At 36.1% G+C, this 23,447-nt stretch overlaps 1 protein-coding gene across 1 annotated transcript in view; it reads right to left on the bottom strand.

The window, feature by feature from the left end:
- Positions 1–294: 294 nt before the first annotated feature.
- Positions 295–23,447, bottom strand: part of loxhd1a (lipoxygenase homology PLAT domains 1a) — an 86,304-nt gene continuing 63,151 nt past the window's right edge. The window contains exons 38-47 of the mRNA XM_015339037.2: positions 22,118–22,326; positions 19,930–20,115; positions 18,731–18,858; positions 17,940–18,057; positions 14,284–14,461; positions 4,856–5,041; positions 4,058–4,228; positions 3,155–3,293; positions 2,631–2,792; positions 295–1,464 (exon numbers count right to left, since the gene is read on the bottom strand). Of these exons, the coding sequence (XP_015194523.2) occupies positions 984–1,464; positions 2,631–2,792; positions 3,155–3,293; positions 4,058–4,228; positions 4,856–5,041; positions 14,284–14,461; positions 17,940–18,057; positions 18,731–18,858; positions 19,930–20,115; positions 22,118–22,326 (1,958 nt within the window). The 3' untranslated portion in view covers positions 295–983. The remainder of the gene's footprint in view (positions 1,465–2,630; positions 2,793–3,154; positions 3,294–4,057; positions 4,229–4,855; positions 5,042–14,283; positions 14,462–17,939; positions 18,058–18,730; positions 18,859–19,929; positions 20,116–22,117; positions 22,327–23,447) is intronic.

Here is a 23,447-nt window from a genome sequence, read left to right as displayed (position 1 = left end):
AATTGTACAACATAAAATGCCTTAACCGCCATATTATTGCCATTTTAATATCAATGATTCTATCCATTTTTCAGAAGGCTGTCGGATACATACTGTAATTTTTTTTAAAAGAAAAGGCTCTAAGACTTTCTATCCCATTGATTTCATTAGACATTGGAATAAAACAAGCTTTAGGCCTTTGTATGGGAAAATCCAGAATGCATCTGAGAAAATTGTAAAGGAAACCATCAAAGGGATTTTAGTCATATAATTTTATATAATAAATAATAAAAAAACTGTAAGTTTCTATTAAAGGTCAACATGAGCCTTGAGCTACTGTATATACATTTAGCTTTGATGGAAGTGGGCATTTTCATGTCTATATTCATAGCTATGTCCTACCAAATTATATTAGTGCCCTGATGGCACTGATTTTAAATAATTAATAATAAATGAAAAATAATTAATTTTCAGTCAACACTATATAACAAAAGATGATGGTTTTCGGTAGTTTCTCTTAACATGATGTTATAATAATGTACAGTTACAGAAGAATTACTGGTAGAAATGCAGGCTTAGATTGTACTTATAAAAGATGGGTTACAATTGCCTTGGAAAGGCTTTCATGATTAATTTCACAAAATGCTAAGGTTTTCATGTAGTTTTTGACATCAAGCACAAATCAGACCAGACACAAACACATACTGTGTATTGTACAGTATATCCAGCAATGTGACCCTGAGAATGAGGCAGACATTTATGGCAAAGATGTGAAAGTTCCACTTTTTGTGATTGCCTTTTTCATTCTCTTGTTCAACATCATATTAAAATAAGTGCTCCCCAAAAGAAATTACACCGTCTTTTTTGAAGTGCTCCTGACAATCTGCCTTGCATTGGCAAAAGAGGAGGTGAGAAAAGAGAAAGATATATTTTGAGTATTCCTGACTAAAAGGGTGTGCTTAGCGTTATCATAGAAACAGAAGAAAAATATGAAAATAACCTCTTCAGTATTTGGGATAAATCACTTTATAAGTCTGCCTGTCCGCCCTTTTGGTGTCCAGCCACTTTCCACATAGGAAGATGGTGGTGACACCATTGGCAGTGTTTGTAATCTCCACACGATCCAGCAACCAGCCGGGATTCAAACCAGTATTGTCATGCTCCATTTTCACTTTCAGTAGCTCGCCCAAGTCAAGCATCTCCAGTAGAAAGCGGTCAGTGCGTCCACGCTCAAACAGGTTCCTGAACTTTTGCTTGAGTGCTCGTTTGCCTGAGTCCCCGTTTGAACCATAAATGGTGATGAAGACATTGGCATCAGTCCCTGCATCCTTCTCATCTGCTGTGATCACAATTATCTCATATTTAACAGGTACCAGGCTCCGGGCTTTGCTGGCAAAGCTTTCCATTACTTTCGAACACTCAAAGGTTTTGAAATCATCCCTTTTGGATGAGAGTGGGATTTGTGCATTGCACCGGAACACATACCTAAAGAGTACAATAAAAAAGAGAGAAAATAACAGCATGATATTTAAATAATTCACAAAAATAACATAATCCTGACCTAATTATATATAAGCACATGTAAAGTCTAGACTTTGCTGATTCAGTGTTTGACCATCTTTTATTTTTCCTTTCCTGTTCTCTCACTGCACATTAAGGCTGTGGTTAAAAATATGTCTTAATGCAACACACTGTCTGAGTCAATGAGGACCTCTCACCTTTTGGTGTAATAATGGATTGCCTTCTGGGCATTGACTCAACAGAGTCTAGTAAATCCAGCTTTTTTCTAGTAAATCCAGTAAATTTCTAGTTTTTTTTTTGGCAATTTTGTGGTTTTGAATTTGCAGTGCCTTGAAAAACTGTTTAACTGTCCTGCAAAGTTTTCAGGTATTATTGACATCTGAATTTGTAATCATGACACTTTCAAATAAGACTTTCTATTCAGAATATTTGCAATCGAGTCAAAACTGATAAAGCTAAAAGTGCAGAATAAAGCAGAATTTGGACGATTTCTAACATAAGCAGTTAACCCCTTTGCTACAGGGACATCAAGCCAGAGGGATCATTCACCCCTCATTGTTTTCTATGAACTAATCCTAAATCCAAACCATAGTGTCCCAGATGTCTTCAGACATTTGCTGTAGGTTTTTTCCAGCTGTCCTGATCACATTGTGCTGTACTGACATCACTGACATGATTAAAAAACAATAAAATAACTATCTGGGTGGACACTGTAGCCAAATGATGGTACATCTCAGAATTCACCACTCCAAGATGCCAAATATATATTTTCTGTGAATGACTGAATTCACCAATGTCTTGTTTTCATAGGGGTTAGGATGCACACAATGCATGTGTATCACAATATCCTTTTTCACACAATAAGACAAGTTAATTTCTTAATACCTCTAAGAGCTATTAAAAGTTAATATAAATCGATTTTACCATTTGATGATAATATTAATAGTTATTATTAGTGTTGTAATTGTTTATTAAAAGTTAATTGCCCTGAGAGTTATTTTTCAGGTGTTGAAAGTTATTTGAGGATTTACTGGATGATCTATATAAAGATATCATCATTACAGTACATTTGCCTCTCAGCATAGAAAATACACATTTCTTCCCTGACTGCTCAGATCAGGTATACTCACTTGTTTTGAAGCTCCTTTTCTGTGACAACAATCTCCTGCACGTGCCAGAAAACTTCGTTTTTGGATGAAACTTTTCGGCCATCTTTTGGACAGTGCCCAACACAGATGGTTGCAACGTCACCGATAGTTTTAGAAGGAAAATCAAATCTGTCAGTTGCTCCCCTGAAAGAACAATAACATGCAATGAATACAATAACAGTTAATAGAAAAATCTAATATTTTTTGGAATTTGTACAATTTATTTTTCTTCACAATTAAACCACTACAAAAGGCTTGCAGGTTACGTGAAGGGTTGCACATAACATCTGCTAATAATAAGCAAGAAAGGTAACAAAAAAAACTAAGAAGCTCAAATGCTGAAAAAAAATAGACATAGGATAATACCCCGTGGATAGGGCTAAAGTTGGAAAACCCTTTGATTCAGCTTTTACCCTTTCTGTGTAATTTCATTTGAAAACTGCCAACATTATTTTTTAGTGAGGAATGAAAAAGGCACAGAAAAGTAAGGCTTTCATTAAAAATACCGTTGAAATTTCTTTTTCTTTGAAGAGTTCTCCAGGAGGAATTCTTTAGAACGTCCCTTCTTTCCTTCAAGCACAATCCACACATTCTCTTTCGTTTCGGCGTCATCTGTGTCACAGGTTGTTGTAACAATTTCATATCCTTTCAAAGAAATACAGAATTTATTACTCAGTAAATTAATGGTAACATCTATCCATTTTTTAAAATCATGCTAAGGTTGTTGATTCTGTTGTCCAAGAATCTTAAACAGATATTTTGTGGCTATTAAAATATAACTGAGAACTTAAATGTTGCTCCTCCATTATTTATAACATATTACAGTTTTCATTAACATTATAGTAAATTGTAGTTAAAAACATCTAGCATTTTGATCACCTGAAGAATATTTCCAGTAACCTAACAAGGACAAGCATACAGTATTTGTTCTGAATAATAAAATCATAACTATTCAATATACTGTAACTGAATGAAATCCATAAAATTAAAATTCTTTCATGCACCTTCAAGGATCCATCAGGTGTTTTTTAGAGTTCACAAATATTCCTGAAAGAAATTCCTGCCTTATGATAAGAGCAGGATTAAAACCCTCGTATTAAAGCTATCAAGCCTAGCCTTCATATCTGTGGATGTGGAAGCAAACATAAACTCCACATAGGCAGTTTTCCAAGCCTGGAATTGAACCCAGGTTCTTCTTGTTGTGAGGCCGCAGTACTAACCACCAAACGACAATACAAGTTTAAAATTGCTTTTTTGCTTATAAATTAGCTGAATTAAGCTTAATAATATAAAGTACTGTAGCTTTATATTATGAAGTATAAAGTAGCTAACTTCACATTGACAAGGCAGAGCATTACCTTTATCTGACTTGCAACATTAACAATTGAAGGGGAAAACAAGGGACTTACGAGTTCGTTCGTTGAGGTCTAAAGTGTCGTTATTTGCACAGGCAAGATCTCGAATAACCTGGCCATCATCCTCATCCTTTGCCAGCCAGCGATCACAGGGGAAGCGGAATGTTTTATTTATGACTTCATCTTGTACATCTATGAACTCCAAATGCCAGCCTGCACCAGCACCTGATTGTGATACACAATTTGAAAGAATGTTGTGAAAGCCACTTTTATGTTCTTGAAATACATTTTCTTGGTAATAACATTAGTTTTTATACATCTTGAAATGTATATATAACATACAAATTAAACATACAAATTGAAAAAAAAATGTGTCTACTACTTACTTTTTTACTTTTTTAAGGCACAGTGTATAATGTCTTTTGTGTAATTGATTTGTGTCCTAACTGATTTATACATAAGAGGGGACTCTCTTCAATCAGTGCTGAAGTGTAACACCCGGGAACCGAGTTAGCCCAGATTGTGCAAGATCAGAGTGGAATTGTACTTAGGAGAGATAATGTTACCACACAATTTTAACTAATCAAAAACATTTGCATTCACTTAAACAGCATATGATTGATAGCTCACTCAATCACGTGTCGAAAAAGGACGCTCAGTTGACAGACACATTTTTTTTCAAAAAATAAGTTTAAACATTTGGTATGGTTTTTTTTGTCTCAATAGAAAAAAAATAAGAAGTTTGATTGAAAACAAAACATTGTATAAAAAATAGAAGTGTGAGTTTAGGTTTCATTTTAAGTCTACACTAGCTATTGTTCTTAGCAAGGGGCTGTACTGACTTAGTTTTACCTTTATTATCATGCCATACTCTGATTTTGGATAACTCTCCCAGACTCAGCATGTCAGGAAACTTGAACACGTCCGTTTGCTTGCGCTCAAACTTGTTGCGCTTATTGCTCTCTTTCAGAGCGATGGTTCCTGTGTCCCCATTCTCTCCAAATATGATGAGGAAGACATTAGCGTCAGTACCAGCCCCTACAAGCCAAATTGGAAACATTAAACAAATACATTCAAACATGAAGGTACATTAAACAAATACATTCAAACATTCCCACAAATATTTTTTTTTATTTTATTGCAGAGGTCCATCTTGTTACCTTTCCAGGCTCATACTGTCTGCATTAAGAGAGTTCTGAAATTGGTAACAACAAATTCCATTTAATGTTGAAAGAACTGAAAAACAAATGTAAATACATGTAGCAATCAAAAAACTGAAATGAATGAGCCTGTGATTAACAACATTAGCAACTGGAGAAAAAACTCAGAGAGATCCCCCAGGGACTGGGCTGAGAACCAGTGGTCTAAACATGCCCAGTCCTGGATCTGGATGGGCCTCTTGTGGAAAACCTGTCACAGTTATCTTAGGACACAGCTCGGGTTCAAAACAGGTTGCAAAATAGGGCTCAATGTTCATTCAGAATCTTCAAAAAACCTTATAGTGTTTGTGGGGTGCTTTTGATCTGATTCCTAAACAGTGTTCTCTAGCATGAAGAATGACCAAAATTATCTGTTTCATCTCTACAAAGCTTTCCTCTCTGCTTCACTGATTAGGTAGCTCCATAGTGACCTGAAATGCACAGTACTGTGAGTCTGATTGATGCTAAATAATGAAAATGTTTACTGTGAGTGACAGGCCACAGTGGAGTAATTACCAGAGATGGTGCTTGTACTGTACGTTTCCCTTTACTAAATGACCTGTTCATAGGAGTGCACATGGTACCTTCCTCTGTTGTGTTGTAGTCAGAGAGAAATGATTTGTAAACTAATTTTTCAGTGCTCTAAACTTAGCTCAAAATTAAGAACTATAATGTTGACGCATGGATGGAATCCAATTACTTTTTAAAAACAATATAGCTGTTCATAATTTTAGAAGAGCCTTTGCTGAAAAGTGTCATTATTACCATTTCTCTCTGATAGATAGCTCACACACCAATACATGTCTCTCTATTCAAAAATGTGTAATTGGTAGTTTTCCCACTCTAAAACACATACTTTTTAAAGTGCTACTTACATGCAATATTAAAATGCTTTTTCAATTCCCCCTGTGTGATTTTAAGTGCTCCCTATGGACTGCAATAAGGATACACCACTCTGTCAGCTGACACCCCCACACATCTACCATTATGGACACTTTGTACCTCCTACACAGAGACAGTCTGAAAAGTGTTTGACAGCTCACATATACATGAACAGATGCAGTGTCTAACAAGGAGATATTTCTCATGAAATTAGCCTTTTATTTCTGCAAGGTCAAAGATTACAAGGATGAAAACTACTGTATGTTTCAGTTTCCTACACTGACTACACCATTACTAATGCTATACTTGTTTGTTGATGATTTACCTTTCTTCCTTTCTCTCAGAAAGGCTTCTTAGGTCCATCTGGCTTAAATTAAAACTATGATTGATTCCACATTATAGAGTAATAGATAGCAATGATGGCTGCCTATGTTAGTAAGGGATGGGCATTGTCTGTCTATGGCATGGAGCAATGAATGAAAATGTAAATTTGCTTGACTGCGTCCTGTATAACCTCTTTACAAATCTGTGCACTCCATACTACATTAATTAATAAAAGGAGGAATCAATAGCCAGTCCTATAAACCCTTGGAATCTATATAGAAACAAAATGTAAGATGGATTTTATCACTGTCATCATAAGCATGCTTTGTGCATGGATGAGTAATATTATTGCAATAATTTTATATGATGCTGATCCTACTGACTTTTTTCTTGCTTTGGAAATGAACAGCCATACAGTATCTGCCACTTCAGGCACAGACACTGCTTTTCCTCTGTGGTGCTTGATATAACTGTTCATTTAACACCTGCTCACACACTGAGGATCTGTTTATGCAAATCTGCTTTGGAGGTGCTTTACAAATTGGTCTCTACCTTTAAGTTCATAGTTTCTTCCAGAAGGAAAAATACAATATATTGGGTAACAGTTAAGTTAAAACAAATCGCAAGATATTGTGTATGATTATTATTCACTATTGGAAAACAGTGAGAAATTTGCACATAATGCAATAAGAACAAAATCCAAAGGTTTTCAACACACCAACAGAAAAAAATATGCTTCATCTTGTCACAAAATGTTCTGGAAAAATTTAGCGAAAGCATTAGGCTAAATAATGTACTTGATGTAGTTTTCGTAGCATTGATTAATTTCAAATGGAACACTGAAATGCTTTGTTTGATTTTATTTGCATGAGATCAGATACTTAAAAATGGTGAAAGAAAATCTCGACAGACAGAGGCAAAGAAATTGCTTGAGCTAACAGCTTCTACTCTTAAAATTCATATTAAGCAAATACTTTATGAGGTCTGAGTCATTGAAATTTCAGTTTCATAGAAACACATTAGACCTATTCTTACCTTGAGGCTAATTAATTCAATTATAGTGTTCACACCATATTTTTTCAGTTTAACTTCCTGGATTGGGATTTCTTCCTATATTATACCTACCTTTTCTATTTTTTAGCTTGTTATTAAATCCATTAACAAAAACACTTCAACCAGCACTTAAATTATAGCACTTAATTAATGCCAGTGATGAGAGCATGATTACATAATTGTTGTTTTAGCCGGTGTCTATATTTGTATGTATTCATGTACTTTTTTTTTCTGTCTACAGTAAATTAAATTCAAACCCATGTACATGTTGCAATAAATTAATGATTTATTCATGTTTTAAGGCTTTAATTTGATACATCCATGATAGGAATAGCATGATGGAACAGAAAAATGCAATGAGTTAGTGAGCAAAGAAACATAAAAATTAGCATAGGTTGCTACACTTGTGAAATGAGTGCCAGCACTGAAAGTATAATGGAAGAGACATGGATTCAAAGAGCCTAAGACAAGGATCCACAGAGGGACCTTAGAGAGGTCTTTCTGCAACAGCTGGGTAACAAGAGCTGATGACAATGATGAGGACGGCTTAAACAGGTATGGAACGCTCCAATCCTGTTGAGGCCAATCTTCATGAATTTGATATTGGAAACTGGACTTTATTCTTTTCTCATTACTGGTTATTGCTAACATGTATGAATAAAGAACCACTAACCATATTTCTTGGTTACTATGTGCGGGTTCTGCAATGGCGTCAAATTTCAACCATGCCTTACTGTAAACACAATCCATCTACTTGCTTTTAAAGAAACAACATTGCACGTGTAATGTTGTTGCTCTTGCAGTTAAGAACCAGACCCCTGCCATGGTGTGGCCAGTCGCTGGATAGAAACCATATTTGAGACATATGGACATTTTTGATTAAAGCCTGCTAAAATGGACCCCAGTATAATGCCATTCATGTTTTCACAGATTTAATAGCAGTAATTTTTACATGCTAATTTATTTGAATTCTGTCAAAGCTCAATTGTTTACATGAAGCTGTCATTTTTTTCAATCAAATCTCACTAAACTTACTGCTTTTGTGACTGAAAACTGTCAAAGGGATATTTTCAAGGTTTCACTGTCACATTAGAACTTAAAACTAAATTAATCAAGAAGCTCCAGATCCTTTGCTTACAGAGCAATTCACAAACCTCACTGATTTGCTTTAAGGCTGCAAACAACCAGCCGCTTTCCCCACTTATTTTTTCCAGAGAATAATTATCACTTTCTGAACATAACAGACTACAAATAACATGAAAAACATGGTGCTCCTAACTTGGAAAGCTGTAGTAATTAATCAGACTCCCTAATCTAAACTGCAGTGTCACAGGGTGTTGGCATTCATACATATATACAGTAAATGTTGCCATTCATTGAATATTAATATGTATTCTACATCTGATTTTGTGGTGCAATTTTCATTGTTACAATAACTTTTAGTTTTGATTAAAATGTATCTGCAAGTAAATGCAAAAGCTATTCAGTTGCTTTTTTGTTTTTTATTTGATTGCTAATTCTGCTGCTTTTGTATCTTTTTTCTTGAATTTCCTGAATAATGTAGAATAATGATCACAACTTTATGGTATTTTGATCAGTCAAATATTTAATTACATCACATATATGATGACATCTTGCCCATCTGTTGCTAGGGTTTATAAACACTTTCTTTGTTCTTCTCTAGTGACCAACATTTGAAAAAGAAAGTGCTTTTGTTATTTTGTTTGTATCATACCACACGCTGATCCATTGAAATCCTGCAGACAAGCCAGGAGAAGAAATTCCTCATACTGAACAGGCAGATATTTCCCTGTCTGCAACATTTTGGTGGTGAAACCCTGACAATAAGTCCTTGTTTTTTATTATCTCCAATGAAACTAAATGGATGAGTCCCAACTTGCACATCTCCTGGCTCAACTAAGGGAACATATCAGGCTACCCTGGGGGAAGATAGCCTGATGTGCTTGGTCAAAAAAGTGGTTCACTCCCAGGTTGTTGTCAGGAAGGTGCAACTCCATCATCTTTGACAATATCCATGGTGTTACTAATATTTTTGATGCACAAACAGCAGTTATTAAATATGGTGATATTGACTCTAGACGTTAATAGAGCCAGTGTGAAATGCCAGTAACTGCAAGATATATGCTGACTGCTTGCAGGACCATGCGTCTTCCATCCCACCCAATTTTCTTCCAAACCTGACTGTCCTGAGACTGAGTTGACTTGGTTTGAGTCAATCACAGAACAAGAGCTATGGATGCAAGGACAAGATGCTTTTGCCACTAACATACTCGGTGCATGTACTGTAGCTTCTGTCTCTCACAAGTCAATGACATAATTGTAGTGATAACAATGGTGAAGATTTCAGCCTCACAATGCCACATTTTGCTGGCACTCATTTCTTGCTCAGTAACTGCCTAAACAGACAGGAGTTCTAACATTTAATACAATCTCTCTCATATAATGTTCATAACAGGTTAATGTTACATCATTAACAATGGGGAGTGTAAATGTGCTGTTTTCAAAAGTGCTGCAGATTTGACTAATTACTAAACTAAAAGTGCCTTAAGTGTAACAGACAATTCTGTGAGATAAAGGCTGTTTTCTACAGATTACTAAATTCCCCAAACCTCGGTGAAAATTCAAAGCCTTATCCCTCTCCCAGCAGTCTGGATGAAAGTAAAGCCTATCTCATACCCAGTAGCTCCTTAGAGGAGGGGCTCCAAGTTTTGTACTGTATTCACCTCCCCAGAACCCACAATATAAACATATTCAGTAAAGACGGCTGCAGTCAAGAAGTACCAGAAACGTTTTCAGCTACACATAGGAAATCAACAGAGTATCCAGCCAAACTGGTTCAATGAAAAGCTCTTATAATTAAAATGTAAAGTTTTTTAGTCATTATTTTATTTATATTTTTTGATTGTATTTTTTGTGGTTTTTGACTCCTATTGACCCTTATTTTCTGTGAGGCCATCCATTGTGCTAGTACTGACAAACGGAGAGACTCGGATGTTTGATGCACTGTTAAATTGAAATGGAATTATATGTATTCCAGCTGGGGAGGAGATAAGATGAATAAGGATATCATCTATCCAGAAGGAATGAATGGGCTATTCTGGAATAACCTAATATTTACAGTTATAGCTTCTATTTTCTATTCTTATTAATAATAGAATACTGTATATTGTAATATTTTATTCTATATTGCAAAGAAGTTTCAATGTGAAAAACCAAAGCTCCTCTAGATCAAATATTCTCTTTGTATTCCTCCTTTCTAGCCTTTACCTAACTTACAAAATTAATTCTGATCTACAGAACACTGCAAGGCAACACTAGATGAGGAATGTTATACCACTGCAAAGACATTAAAATGAATACATGAATCACTTACTAACCAAAATGCAATTTTGCTGACGATTACGAAACACCCAAACATTTTCCAGCCTGATATAATTATTATCAAATCATTGGTAAAACCCTATAATTGTAATAAAAGTATCTTTATTCAGTACTTTTAATTATTTTTAATCTCTGCCATATCAAAAGAGAAATAAATTAACTTTGATCTCCTGTTTCTTATAGTTGATATTAGAACACTGTTCAAGATGGGGTGTTAAATCCCTGTTAACACCCCAGGGGTCCTGTTAAATGGGGTGAGGGAGACACTTCACTGTATGCTGCATTTTAAGATTCTGTACATTCCCTGAGCTACCAATTAGCCACAAAACAAGTAAACTGACAGTTACCTAGTTACTGATCATTTTTACTCATTCACTCTTTGACTGCCATGTATTATGCTCTTGGTGTTTTAGAAAACTATACTGGGTTTTTAGCATGGCTCTCGGCACAAGGAGAAAATGTTTTTTTGGGGGATTTTCTAATTACACGTCTGCATTGCAGGATGTACCTGCAAAGCATTTTTAATGCTTCAGATGACAACTGATTAGCATCTCTACCGACTGATGAGAAATTGCAGAAGGCAACTTCTTTAATTATATAATCAGGGGCGGCTCGTGGGTATATAAATTGGTGGAACACAAATGTGGATGAGAGGATTGATGTATATTTTCTTTTTTTCTTGGTGATGAATAATTTGTCATAGAAGAATAAAGGTGCAAGCTTTTTTTAGTATTCACCTTTGACAAACTCAGGTATAACAATAGAATCATGTGAAAACAAGCTATATTCCCATAGGAATGCTTAAATGTGTATTGCATTATTATTTGTCAACATGGATAACTTACAGCAACTTCACATGTCACTGCTTCTTCATGTAAGAAAGGCATTTTTGGAAGACATCCATGGCAACTACAAAAAGTACTAAACTAATTAACAAGTGGAATAATTTATTCAGGAACCATGCATAAAGGCAAAAGCCAGTGTGTTTAAAGTACAATTGGGGATGTGGAGCTTTTGTACTCTGGAGAATTTCTTACTCTTCGGAGAATGAATTACTAGCAGTTAGATGTTGTCTTTTAAAAATGAATTAAAAGACACAGCAGAAAATTTCAAATTAAGAAATCTTATCTAAGATGGCAAAAAAAAATCCAAGCCCTTAAAATGGATACATGAGAATAAGTAAAACTGCAATAAGATGGTTAGGCTTATCCTTTTTCTTAAGAATGGTCAATTACTTTTCATGATACAACTATCCTGGTATTGTATAAGCCTGTAGAGTCATGACTTTATGTAATGGCTTCATGTCCTCACTGCAGACATGTCACGATTATAGTCCCCCCTCCTTAAGGGTGCTCCAGCCCTTTCACTTGAGACTTTATTCTGTGCACCTGTTTCCTATTCCCAGCCCACCTTAAAAGCCAGGCGCTGACGCTCATCCGGGCTCTGCATCTGGTTTCCGTACCGTGCGAGTCTGGGACCTGGAAGCGCCCGGTCCCATTAAGGTTTTAATCTCGGTTCCCATTCCTGTTCCCTGTCTGCCGGTTCCGACCCGGCCTTTGTTTTTTAATTCCTTGTTCTGATGGATCTCCTGGTTTTAGACTTACCCATTTGTTTGGATTCTCTCTAAGGATTACTCTTTTGGATTGTTCGCCTCGGCCACACCTCCCCCCGTGCACCAGCGCACCTTGGACACGCCCACCTGTCTTCAGCCCCGTATTCCTGCGTTTCCCTAGTGTTTCCCAACTTCTTCGGATTGTGTTGTCCGCATAGGGTCCGGAAAGAACTGTTCATTACAAGACACTGCAGTTGGTACCCCTATTTACCCAGATTGCTCAAGTCCACCCTTCTTTATGAATAGGAAAGCACATTAAAGGGGTTGTGCTCTTTAGGTAGTTTAATGGTACCGAAATCAGGATGAGCTCTGGTATGGTTTTTCCTTTTGAAGAACTGTATACACCCAGCAAATGAGGAAGTGCAGACTGGCTCTTTGTCCCACATACCCACTGAGCTGGTCATCTTTTAACATCCTATAAGCTAAGTGCTAACATATTGTATAAGATGCCAGAGCTGTAGTCACCTGGTATTTCCTAGGACTCAAGAGAGCCCTAACTGACAAATCCCAACCCTACCGCCAGCTCTGAACCAATTGTGAGTCACTTCTAGGAGAATTCCAGTCATGTAGTGACTAGAGCCAGACTTCATCCTGCACCAATGTCACAAACCAGGTTTTGAACAACAGCTATCCGGGGCTTTACTGTTCACACTGGAAAAGCAGGTTGAGAAACTAAAAAAAAATGTTTCCTTGAATCGATATCAAAGAAAAAGGAATATGAGCATCCTCACTCCCCTGGAAACTAACCTGCTAGCACATATGATGTCTCTGTAATGTGCAGTAACACATTAGACAAAGACCCTAGTGCAAGGGGCTGCTTTAATCCCAAGCTGAAGAAATAAGGCACATGAATGAGTGTTAATAACTGCTGTGCTAATGCCATTACTTCAATGCAGTGTTTAGGAGACAGACCCTGTCACCCAGTGGTGTGCAAGTAGAGGAGTGCATGGTTGTGTGTCTGATTGTGTACTCATAGCTAATTTTCCTATGAAACTGTCTGAAATACAATTTGAAAATGATGTTTAGCATCTTTAAAAGGGGCAAGATCTTTGTTGTTGTCTTTTGCGATTTCATTCTACATTTTCTTCCACTTTTGTCTGTGGTGGGGCAATGAGCTGCCCCTCCATACGATCATGTACAGTAAGGGCCGAGAGGACAGTTTGGATGTAGTGCAAGAAGAATAAAAAAAACTCCTGAAATTGTAAGGAACACCTGGATCTCATTAAATACATAGAAAAAAAAGCTTTTACCAATGCTAGGAAAACATTTTCAGGCTTAATTGTATTGCATGTGGAGGAACACAGATGATAGTTGACAGGTGTTTTTTCTTTGCAGGGAAAACAAAGTGGTGCAACAAATCTGTGTGATAAGAAAGGCAGCAAGGAAAACTTACCATTTACTTAACATTTAACATTTAACAAACTTAACATTTTTATCCCTGATAAGTTTAATTCTTAACTGCCTCAACTTTAGCACTACCTTCTAAATATCTTCCTGAAAATCAGGTCAGTACATACAATTTGCATTTAAAACCCCTAAAAACAGAAGGAAATGGATATGTACTCGCGCTCTTCAGACGAAATTGAAAGGAGGACACCATCAAAAATAATCTGTGACCCACTGTTATCTCTTCCTCGTTTTTAAATCTTTCTCTAAACCTGTAAATTTATTGCATTTCATCACAGATGCTTCCGAGATAAATCTGCAGGAGTCTGTTACTGCAAATTAATTATCTTTTTTATCACAGAATACAGCGCAGTTTAATTATTTGCAGCAAGGGATACTTGTCAGGAGATTGAAAGTCCTACCTGATACATCACTGGTTTTCACTTGTATGGTGTAGGTTGTTTTCTCCACTAATTGCTCTTCATCCACCACAGCTGCTAGCTCACATACAGTCGTCCTCTTAGGTCCCTTTGTCTTGGAGAGCCACTCATTGTAGGTGAAAACTGACACTTCTTCTGTGCTCATATTCCGTAAAATGATCTGCAGAACAGCCAGAATTAAGTCAAACTTACTGTGAACCCCACCCTTGATATCCATTTAGTCTCAGCAGCCTAAAGTTTGCCTGTGAAGAGAGGTGTGCCACATTATTTATAATGAGCTGATCTAAAAAGTTTAAACATTCCACAATCATTTTCTTTTTAAAAACATTTCTTATTGGACCAGAAAGTAAAGTGAACTGTTGTAAACTGCACACCACAAAACAAGGTACATATAAGCAGCAAAAAACAAGCTCTGTAATATAAAATACATTTTTTGTTGTTGATTTTTTAATGTGTAAATATGTATTATAATATTTTCTCAGTCTGTGTTATACAAATGATTTTCTCCCCTATATGCCATTAAAATCACAGCCTTTTGGTAAGCCTTTTTAAAAAAGGAAAGGATTTGAAAAAAACATATTAGAATGGTAAGGACATACAGTAGGGGTGTAAGATGTTCTGGAACCCACTGGTTAGGCCGTGTGCTTTTTATGCCACAACAATCAGATGCTTTCCTATTTACATTACCCATTACTGGTATTCACACACATTTCAAATAATCTGTTTAAAAAATAAATTACTTAATGTATTTTCATGCCATGAAGAGGTTAGTACTTTAAATCTTTATCTACATACAAGATTCTGCTGCTACTGCTAAGAGAAGTTAAGCAAATAGATCTGAAAAAAACAACAACACTGTTGTGCCAACATGATTGGAATCTTAATGATCACAGAAGCTTCAGTTTGAGATCTCCATGTGTATTACAAGGGCTGAAAAGAAATGAATGACCACCCTGAGCACCCTGTTGTACTGTGATGATAAACGTCTGACTTTCAGTCTCATGTTAACTGTCAAATGACAGTTTTTATGTTTCAATAAAAGTCTTGTGGTCTAGATGATTAAAAGATCAATTGTTGCAGGTTGTATGTGTGCTTCCATTTCTCTCTCCACAAAGAGTCTTTGTCTGAAATGTCCTGCAACATATTTCAATCATTTAAACTTTGTGTACAAAACATTTTCGGTCTTTTATTTTGTATACAACAGCTCAGCCTTCTCTTAATCCAAGAGACTGTGATATAAAAAAATGGTTCAGAAAGGATTTGATGGAAAATCTGGAACAAATGGTTAATTAGAGGGCTGATGGCTTAATCCAGTCTCCGGTCTAATCCTCTGTGTTTACTTAGGACCATCTGTTCAGATATCCTATATTGTAATTGTTGATGAAAATATGCAGTATCTAAATTAAAATGGAAATAATTTTGTGTTGTGGAAGTAATTCTGTACAAACGTTTAGACTGCAAAAGCTGAACACAGTGTTTAAAGCATAGTATTATGTTTAGCATATAGTATGTGTTGATACTGGAAACTTTACAAACCACATGAAATAATCCATGAAAAACCTAAACTAGTAAATCCACTGCCAGCTGAAGGTGTCTTCTTTATCCCCTTTAACAGTCTACCTTTGTAAATAAGCTATAAGAGTATCTATAGCACATCTTGCCTCTAGAGCCACAGACTATACCACTATAGACCACTATACATTAGGTTCATTCATTCATCCCTGTCTTGCCCCTCCTAGACAATCTGTCACCGTCTGCTGAGAACAATGGATTAATTCCAATTAGTGGTTTGAAATACACAAAAAAAATAGTTGTCCAGATGCATTGATCACACTGTTAGACTATGAGATGGTTCACTTCACAGAACATGAATGTCTTTTTAGAGTTGTGCAATAATAAACACAGCCAAGATGGACCCCAACAACATTTTAGGTGTTTCTGTCTTTTATTTTCTTTAAAATTCTACTTGTTTTTTTGCGATGAATAATGAACATAAGGTTTAAGAAATCAACCCGGCGTAAACACATCAAACCATAAGCACACACAAATGCTGGGGAGCTGAGTCTCTTGAGCTCCATTAAGTCAGATCATTAGTCTGGTTTAAAGGAAAATGAATTACCAGCTTAGACCTGGAAAACTAGAACTTGTACAGTATGTAACTAATATTATTAATGATTTTTCAATAGCATTGATAATTACATTTATTCTGCTACATAATCCTTTCCACTGAGTAGTTTAATAAATATTGTAAACCTTAAGTCATTAGACATTAGGGGGTAGGTTAATTGCTAAATGTGACTTTAGAGAGCAATTTTATTACCAAATTAAAATTATAATTTTCACTAAAGAAGTATGACCTCTTAGATCTTCTTTATTTCACAATGACAAAATCAATTTGTAATGACTACCTAATGTAAAGAAAACCAGAAAATCTTTCCCTAAGGACTCTTAAAGGAAGGTCCTTTTTATTGTGCATCTTGAGCTGACAAAATATCTGTGCTTTGGATAAACTGAATTTATATCAATAACTGGACTTACGACTGTACCAGAAAGAAAAGCAAAAAAAAAAGTCCTGGAATACTATAAAATGATTTTTTTAACAGGAGGTGCTTTTCCACAGTGTCAGTTTCAAATGGGTCAGATTTGGTTGGTTCTATTTGAAATGAGGTGAAATGAGGAATCTGGATCACATACACTAGATACAACTCCAAAATTAATTTCTTTGGTTTTTATCCTCCTGTCTAGACTCTAGTTATTCATAACACATTACTCTCTAGACCTAGGTTATTCATAAAAAAATTTCAGATGAGGTTAGATAGATCTAGAAAATTAAACATGTACTCAAACAATTAGCTGCATAATGTGTAGGTAATTTGGCAAACATAAATATTAAGCTTTTATATTTAGCCTTTTAAAAATATTGCTATTTACTGACCACTGCTTCGCTCAAATCAATCTGGAACAGTTTAGGAGAGTAGGGCTTAAGAGAGATAAAGATTGTGGGAGAGTATTTTTGCTGTAATCTAGTGATGCACGGGCACTAAGGGATTTGCAATTTGAATATTACTAAACCACAGACACTTCATTTTTCTGGGCTTTGCTTTCTGTGATCTTCATCTTCTATTATGTGATGCAGTGAACAGTTCAGTCCACATGTTTGAGTGGCAGCTTTTGAGCACATGTTGTTAACAAAGCGATGAATGCAATCTTCCCAACAGACTTTGTTATACAATTTGGCACCCCAAATATATAAAAATATGTTGAACACAGCAATGATTGTTTTACTTTTTCTCAAAGTCTGATTTGACCTATCTGACTTGTACATTTTTTAATTTACTGTATCATGTATATTTTGATTTTGTTTTAAATAAAAGTAAACGTGTTGTTGCAGATAATAATATTAAGTAAGGGAACAAGTAATACTGTAGGTTTATTTCACGCTGAAAAGAGAAGAGAGAAAACACAACGTTTCGGCTGTGAAGCCTTCTTCAGGTGTGTCTAGTATTAAGTACTTCCATTCAGCAATAATTTTGTTGTTGCAAAGTCTTTTGGAGTATATAGAATAGCCAATAGCATGAAGCCTTCACTAGTTAATGTGACAGTGCTCAAATGTTCATGAAAAAGATATCAGTGACAACCTTATCCAAGAACCAGTCTGGACGACTTCCACTGCCATCAGTGCGAACCCTGATTTTTTTTATGGGTGCAATGTCATCTATTTCCACATTGAAGACATCTTCTTGACCTCTCTCAAACCTAGAAAATACCAATGTGTTAACATTACTAATAAACTGTATATCATATAGCACAAAATGTAATAGAAAAACGTCTTCTATTAAAAGTATTTTGAGTATATTTCTTTGATTCATCTTTTGATATTACTTTGAGTTACTGTATATGGAATGTACTGTATAGATTTTATACATAACATAGATAATGTCCATCCATTTTCTAATTCCTTCTTCCAGTTTAGGGTTGTGGGCAGCCTATCCCAGCACACAATGGGCACAAGACAGGATACACCCTAGACAGGACAGCAGTTCATTGCAGGGCACACACAGACACAACACACACACCTACACCAGGACAAGTTTTCTCAGAAGCCAGTTAACCTACTAGAATGCCTTTGGACTGTGGGAGGAAACCCATGCGGAGAACATACAAACTCTATACAGATAGCACCCCAGGTCAGGAATTGATCCCTGGGCTTCATGTGGGATAACTACTATGCCACTGTGCTGCCCCATAGACAATATCTAGTATATATAATAAATAAACTGTTTGAAACCATGCCCATAATTTGAATTTAAAATGAATCTAAAATGTAATAGCTGATTTTCCAAAAGGAAATATTTCGTGGTGAGGATAATGATATTTGTGGCATTAACATGCAAACACTTGTTGCAATATTGAAATAAAAAGGAGGCACCTGTCTTCATTCTTCTGTAAGAGCATCTCTTCTGTGCTTCCACTGGCCCCAAAAACTGCCATAAAAATGTTGGCATCAGTCCCTGCATTCTGAGTGTCTCCAGTGACAACTGTTACTTCATATAAAACCTGGAAAACAGAAAGAATTATAAACCATGTCTCACTCATAATGATTTAATTGGTTTAATACAATGTTCCTCAGCGAACATCCTGAGGCTGACCCAAGAAAGAAACTGTGCGTAGAGTATTAGAACATAAGAATGTTTTTAGGAGTTAATTATTTCGTACAAGTAGTAATAGTATTGTCTTTGACAACATACCGTAGTTGTGTATCTTGTTACAGCTAAAACGTACTTCTTGTTTTGAGTTTTAAATCAATTTTTTGTCTGTATGTATTGTTTTTGAAGTTATGATTCTGAAGAGGGTTGGGTTTACTTTACTGATTTTTAATGGAGAATTGTTGCATTTTAAGGCTTACATCCAAATAAATCAAATTAATGTTGGATGAAACATTCCTACACCTCTCCAAGTTTCCACATCGTGGTCCCTATAACATCACACAAGGGGTGTAAGTGCATATCAAAGTCACATGAAAATGTCAGGCTGGAATACTTTGTTTTGTCATTAAATTTGTGAAAAAATGTATGAATGCAATAGAATTTGGAAATTACAATTATTCTTACAGTTTCTTTTGAGGCAATTTAGCGTGAAAAGCAAGACCAAAAACCACACCAAAAAGAAACTAAAAAAAACAACTTGCTGTTTGTTTTTAATCTAGGTTATTTATGTAAGTGGGAATAGTAATGTCATCCATGTGATATGGAGAGCAAATATCTCCCAGTGAAAGATCTCTGTGACCACATGACCTCTTCTCTGGGACATCTTAGTGCTGTTCTTGACAACCCTTGGCTTTAAAATATTTCCCATCTGAGAGAGGGTTTTTGTACATTTGGAATTTTGAAGAGTGGCAGTGCAAAGGATGCCAGCAATTTAGTTTCATTTGAGAAGATTGTGGACAGAAACATGGCCTGAGTCATGCCTCCTGCTCTCTGATGGGTTTTTAAAATGGACTTTTGGAGAAAAGAAGGTGCTTTTCTTTCTTTCTAGGTCTTCATATGTCTGAATCTTGGAGGGATAAACCATATTTCATGCCTAAGGCTCATAGTGGGAAGACTTTGAATACATCTGTAAGCAGCTGACCTTGTGGGAAATGTTGATGCTTTCTGCGTCGAGAACGCTGAAGATGCGGGCTGTAAGACCGTCTCCTCTATCTTTCGCAAGCCAGCATTTGCACGGGAAAATGTACATGATGCCTTTTGTCGGCACAGCAATGGATAGCTCATCCACCAGCCAGCAGCTTTCTGGAGTGGCCCCGTCATGACCCAGCTGTGATCAGAAACGAGAGGAAAATTTGTGCATAAATCACATGTTGTTCTACTTCCTTATGGAAAAAGCTTGGTTGTGCAAAATACTTCTAACAAGTTGAAATGCGATACTCTACTGTCTGCTCTAGAACACGTCAAGCAAGTAGAATATAATATAGAGCTATAGAACACATCAATAAAACCATTATGATTGGGTACCTATTTCTCAGAGCCCTTTAGCTTCAAATGTTTCATACATAGTCTTGTTAGAGCTAGTGTATTATACATTTTCTGTACATTGATAAAGAGATCTAAAAGTATTTTCTCTTTGAAACATCTTATAGAGCTGGAAGACATTGATGGTTTCAAAACACATTAATTTCTTGTGTTTTGATAACTAGGCCTAAGTGTTGTTAAGACTGTGATGTATTTCATAATCTGAGCCCCTCTTCAATAGTTAAATGTGTGTAGATTCATACAAAGCAGAAACAAAAATACTTTTCTTGCTCATAAATAAAAAACACCAATCAGCTTTATTCAAAGAGTTGTGAAATGCTCACAGCTGAAAGCCAGAATGTGAAAAAGAATTGGTAGTTCTAAAATAAAAAAATAAAATATGGAAATAGAGTTTTTTATCCATGGCCATAATACAGTGGTTACTCTATACATTAAGCCATCAAATGTTTAATTTGGTATTGGTTGGTGTTGGTGCATCTGACGTAAACTGTGACTTGAGTGTGCTATCAAGCTGTCAAGCACTTTATAAACCTTCTTAACATTCTTTCAAAGCCTGACACAATTACCCTGCTATACAATAGCTCTGGTACTGGTATGTTCTTTAACTTGCCATCGACAAGAAACTGAATTGTCCTTTTGCAATAAATGCAAACATCACAACACAATTTTAAAATGGAAAGATGAGGGGACAAATAAGTAGGGCACAATCTGCCATACCCATATCTCATGATTTATTTATTTATTCCCATAACTGTCACTTCACACAGTTATTTCACATCAACGCTGTCTAATGAGACACTGATCTGTCTTCTGCATTGCTAGCAGTCAGAGAAGGCTCTATTCATTTGCTATTCATTTGCCTTTCCTGTTTTTTTGCTGATCAAATCCCTGTCAACTGACAGATACTCCCCTCCCTTTAGGTCTGCATATGACGTGCAGTGGTGGCAGGAATGTGTTTCAAACTCTAGAGCTATATGGCTGCTCAGATGCAACTCAGTATAATGGAAGTAAATCACTGTGCCTCAGTCACAGCGAATTACTCCAGCTATGGAAGTTTCTTGCAGGTATATCAATTTGTCTTCTTGAGTGGATTTAGAAACTGATGACATTTCTGACCATCGAGCACCGTGTGGCAGGCTTGGGCTCCGTAATTCCTTTACTTTCAAATCATGCTAATTTCTTCATTTTGGAATTATCATTTATGAAGTAGGAAATATTATAGTCTTCTTGGTGACTATTTAGAGGTAACTGATATTAAAGCCACTGCACACTCACAAAAATATGATCTAACATGTCGCCATTACAACCTAATGTAATGTAAGTTAGATATTTTTGTGAGTGTGCAGTGGTTTTAATATCTCCCACTGACTGATTGACATGGCTGAAGATCAGTCTTTTCCTGCAGTAGCCAAATGGATCAGATTGTGGCTAAATAAAGTGTGTGAATTCAAAACCAATTTCTGAAACAAACAAAATCAGACAATAGTGTTCCTCAGGACAACATCACCGGGCACTACCCCAGCCACCAGTTGTGACCATAATGGCTGGTATGCATGAAACAGAGCTGCATGAAGCTGATCAGAATCCTCTGTCAATGACCACAGCAAAATATGTCCCATAGACCCACAATCAATCACTCAACACTTCACAGTTCTCAGAAGAGCTCAATACACATTAGAAACATACCGTGAAACTTCCATTCTTAGAGGCAATGTTAATGTCTCTCAGCACATGTAGGTAACATTCCGATCTTGTGTTTAAAAGCCCTGCCAAACTCAATTCCATACCTCAACCTTTGTGATTTCCCCCACATCAGTTCCTTGCACCTCGAATTTCTCCATGGTCCCTGCAGCGAAGCACTTTTTGCCATCAGAGAGATCGAGCCAAATGCGTGCGGTTTTAGCCTGCTGGGGGCCCATGATGATAATATAGGCCCGGCTGGTGGTGCTGGCATCCCGCTCTGTTCCAGTCGAGATGGTTATGTGGTAAGGGATAGCTGAAAAGAAGAGCACAACAGCTGGATTCTTTAGTAATGAACCACACTTTTAAAAGGGACAAGAAGCCATCTAACTACTTTCCAGACTTTTCAAACTAGAGAGGAATGTGCTATTATCTTTTATAAATTTGCCTACTAGGCAAGCTGGTGTCAGGTCTAATTTTCTGACTTGAATATTTAGCCTTATTTATTTCTTTTCTTTCTGTCCATGATTTATTGCAATTGGCACTTGAACTCAACCACCCTTCATAAGAATGATGAATAAATAAAATTGTGGTGACTGATTTAGGCAATACATTGCAGAAAGCAACTTGATCTCATCTTATATCTAAACCCTGGAGCATTAAATCTGCTGCACATCACACTTTCATCATGCTTTCATCTCTTGGGCTGGAAAATGATTCCTTCCCTCCCTCCTCTTCTTCCTCATAACAATGTTTAAGAGTCTCTTAAATTAAGAGTCTCTGATGTCAGTTAAGACATGTTAATCTTATGTATAACCTTATACATGAAGAAAAAAGAAAGGGCTGACATTTTACAAATCTTTAAATTGCTAAATATCTTAAAACAGTGTACCACATGATGGAAATTCTGGTGGAGAAATGGGCCCCTCTAGTACCCCGAACATAAATATTTAGGTATGGATTAATATCTTTAGCTCTTAAGTGTTTTTAAAATATTAAATAATAAAGTAAATGATCGGTTTACAATTACTATTTATGTATACACTGCTAAACTCACCACTGTGTTTTTGCATTATGTTATAAAATAAAACAAAATATTTTTTAACACAGTCTGCATTCTGATGTATCAATATCACAGTGTGGTGTATTTCTGTGCACCCAAATTGACGCTGTGAGCTGTGTTATAAATGCTTTGTCTAAATTAACTACTATTATTTTATTATTGCTTCTTATGTTTTCTGTACCCATATTAATATACTTGCATCATGTTGGCTAACTATACAGTATTTTAGAATGAAGAATGGAGATCCAACATTGAATTAATGCAAAATATCACTATGCATTAAAGGTTGAGACTGCTATTTGTTTCCAGCCTAAAGTGTTTCTACATGAATGCTTTAGTACATCCACAGATACATGCATCAGAAAGTATCAATA

This window comes from Lepisosteus oculatus, chromosome 3 (assembly GCF_040954835.1).
Source record: "Lepisosteus oculatus isolate fLepOcu1 chromosome 3, fLepOcu1.hap2, whole genome shotgun sequence".
Classification (NCBI taxonomy): Eukaryota; Metazoa; Chordata; class Actinopteri; order Semionotiformes; family Lepisosteidae; genus Lepisosteus; species Lepisosteus oculatus.
This window is presented reverse-complemented; position numbering and strand designations above follow the sequence as displayed.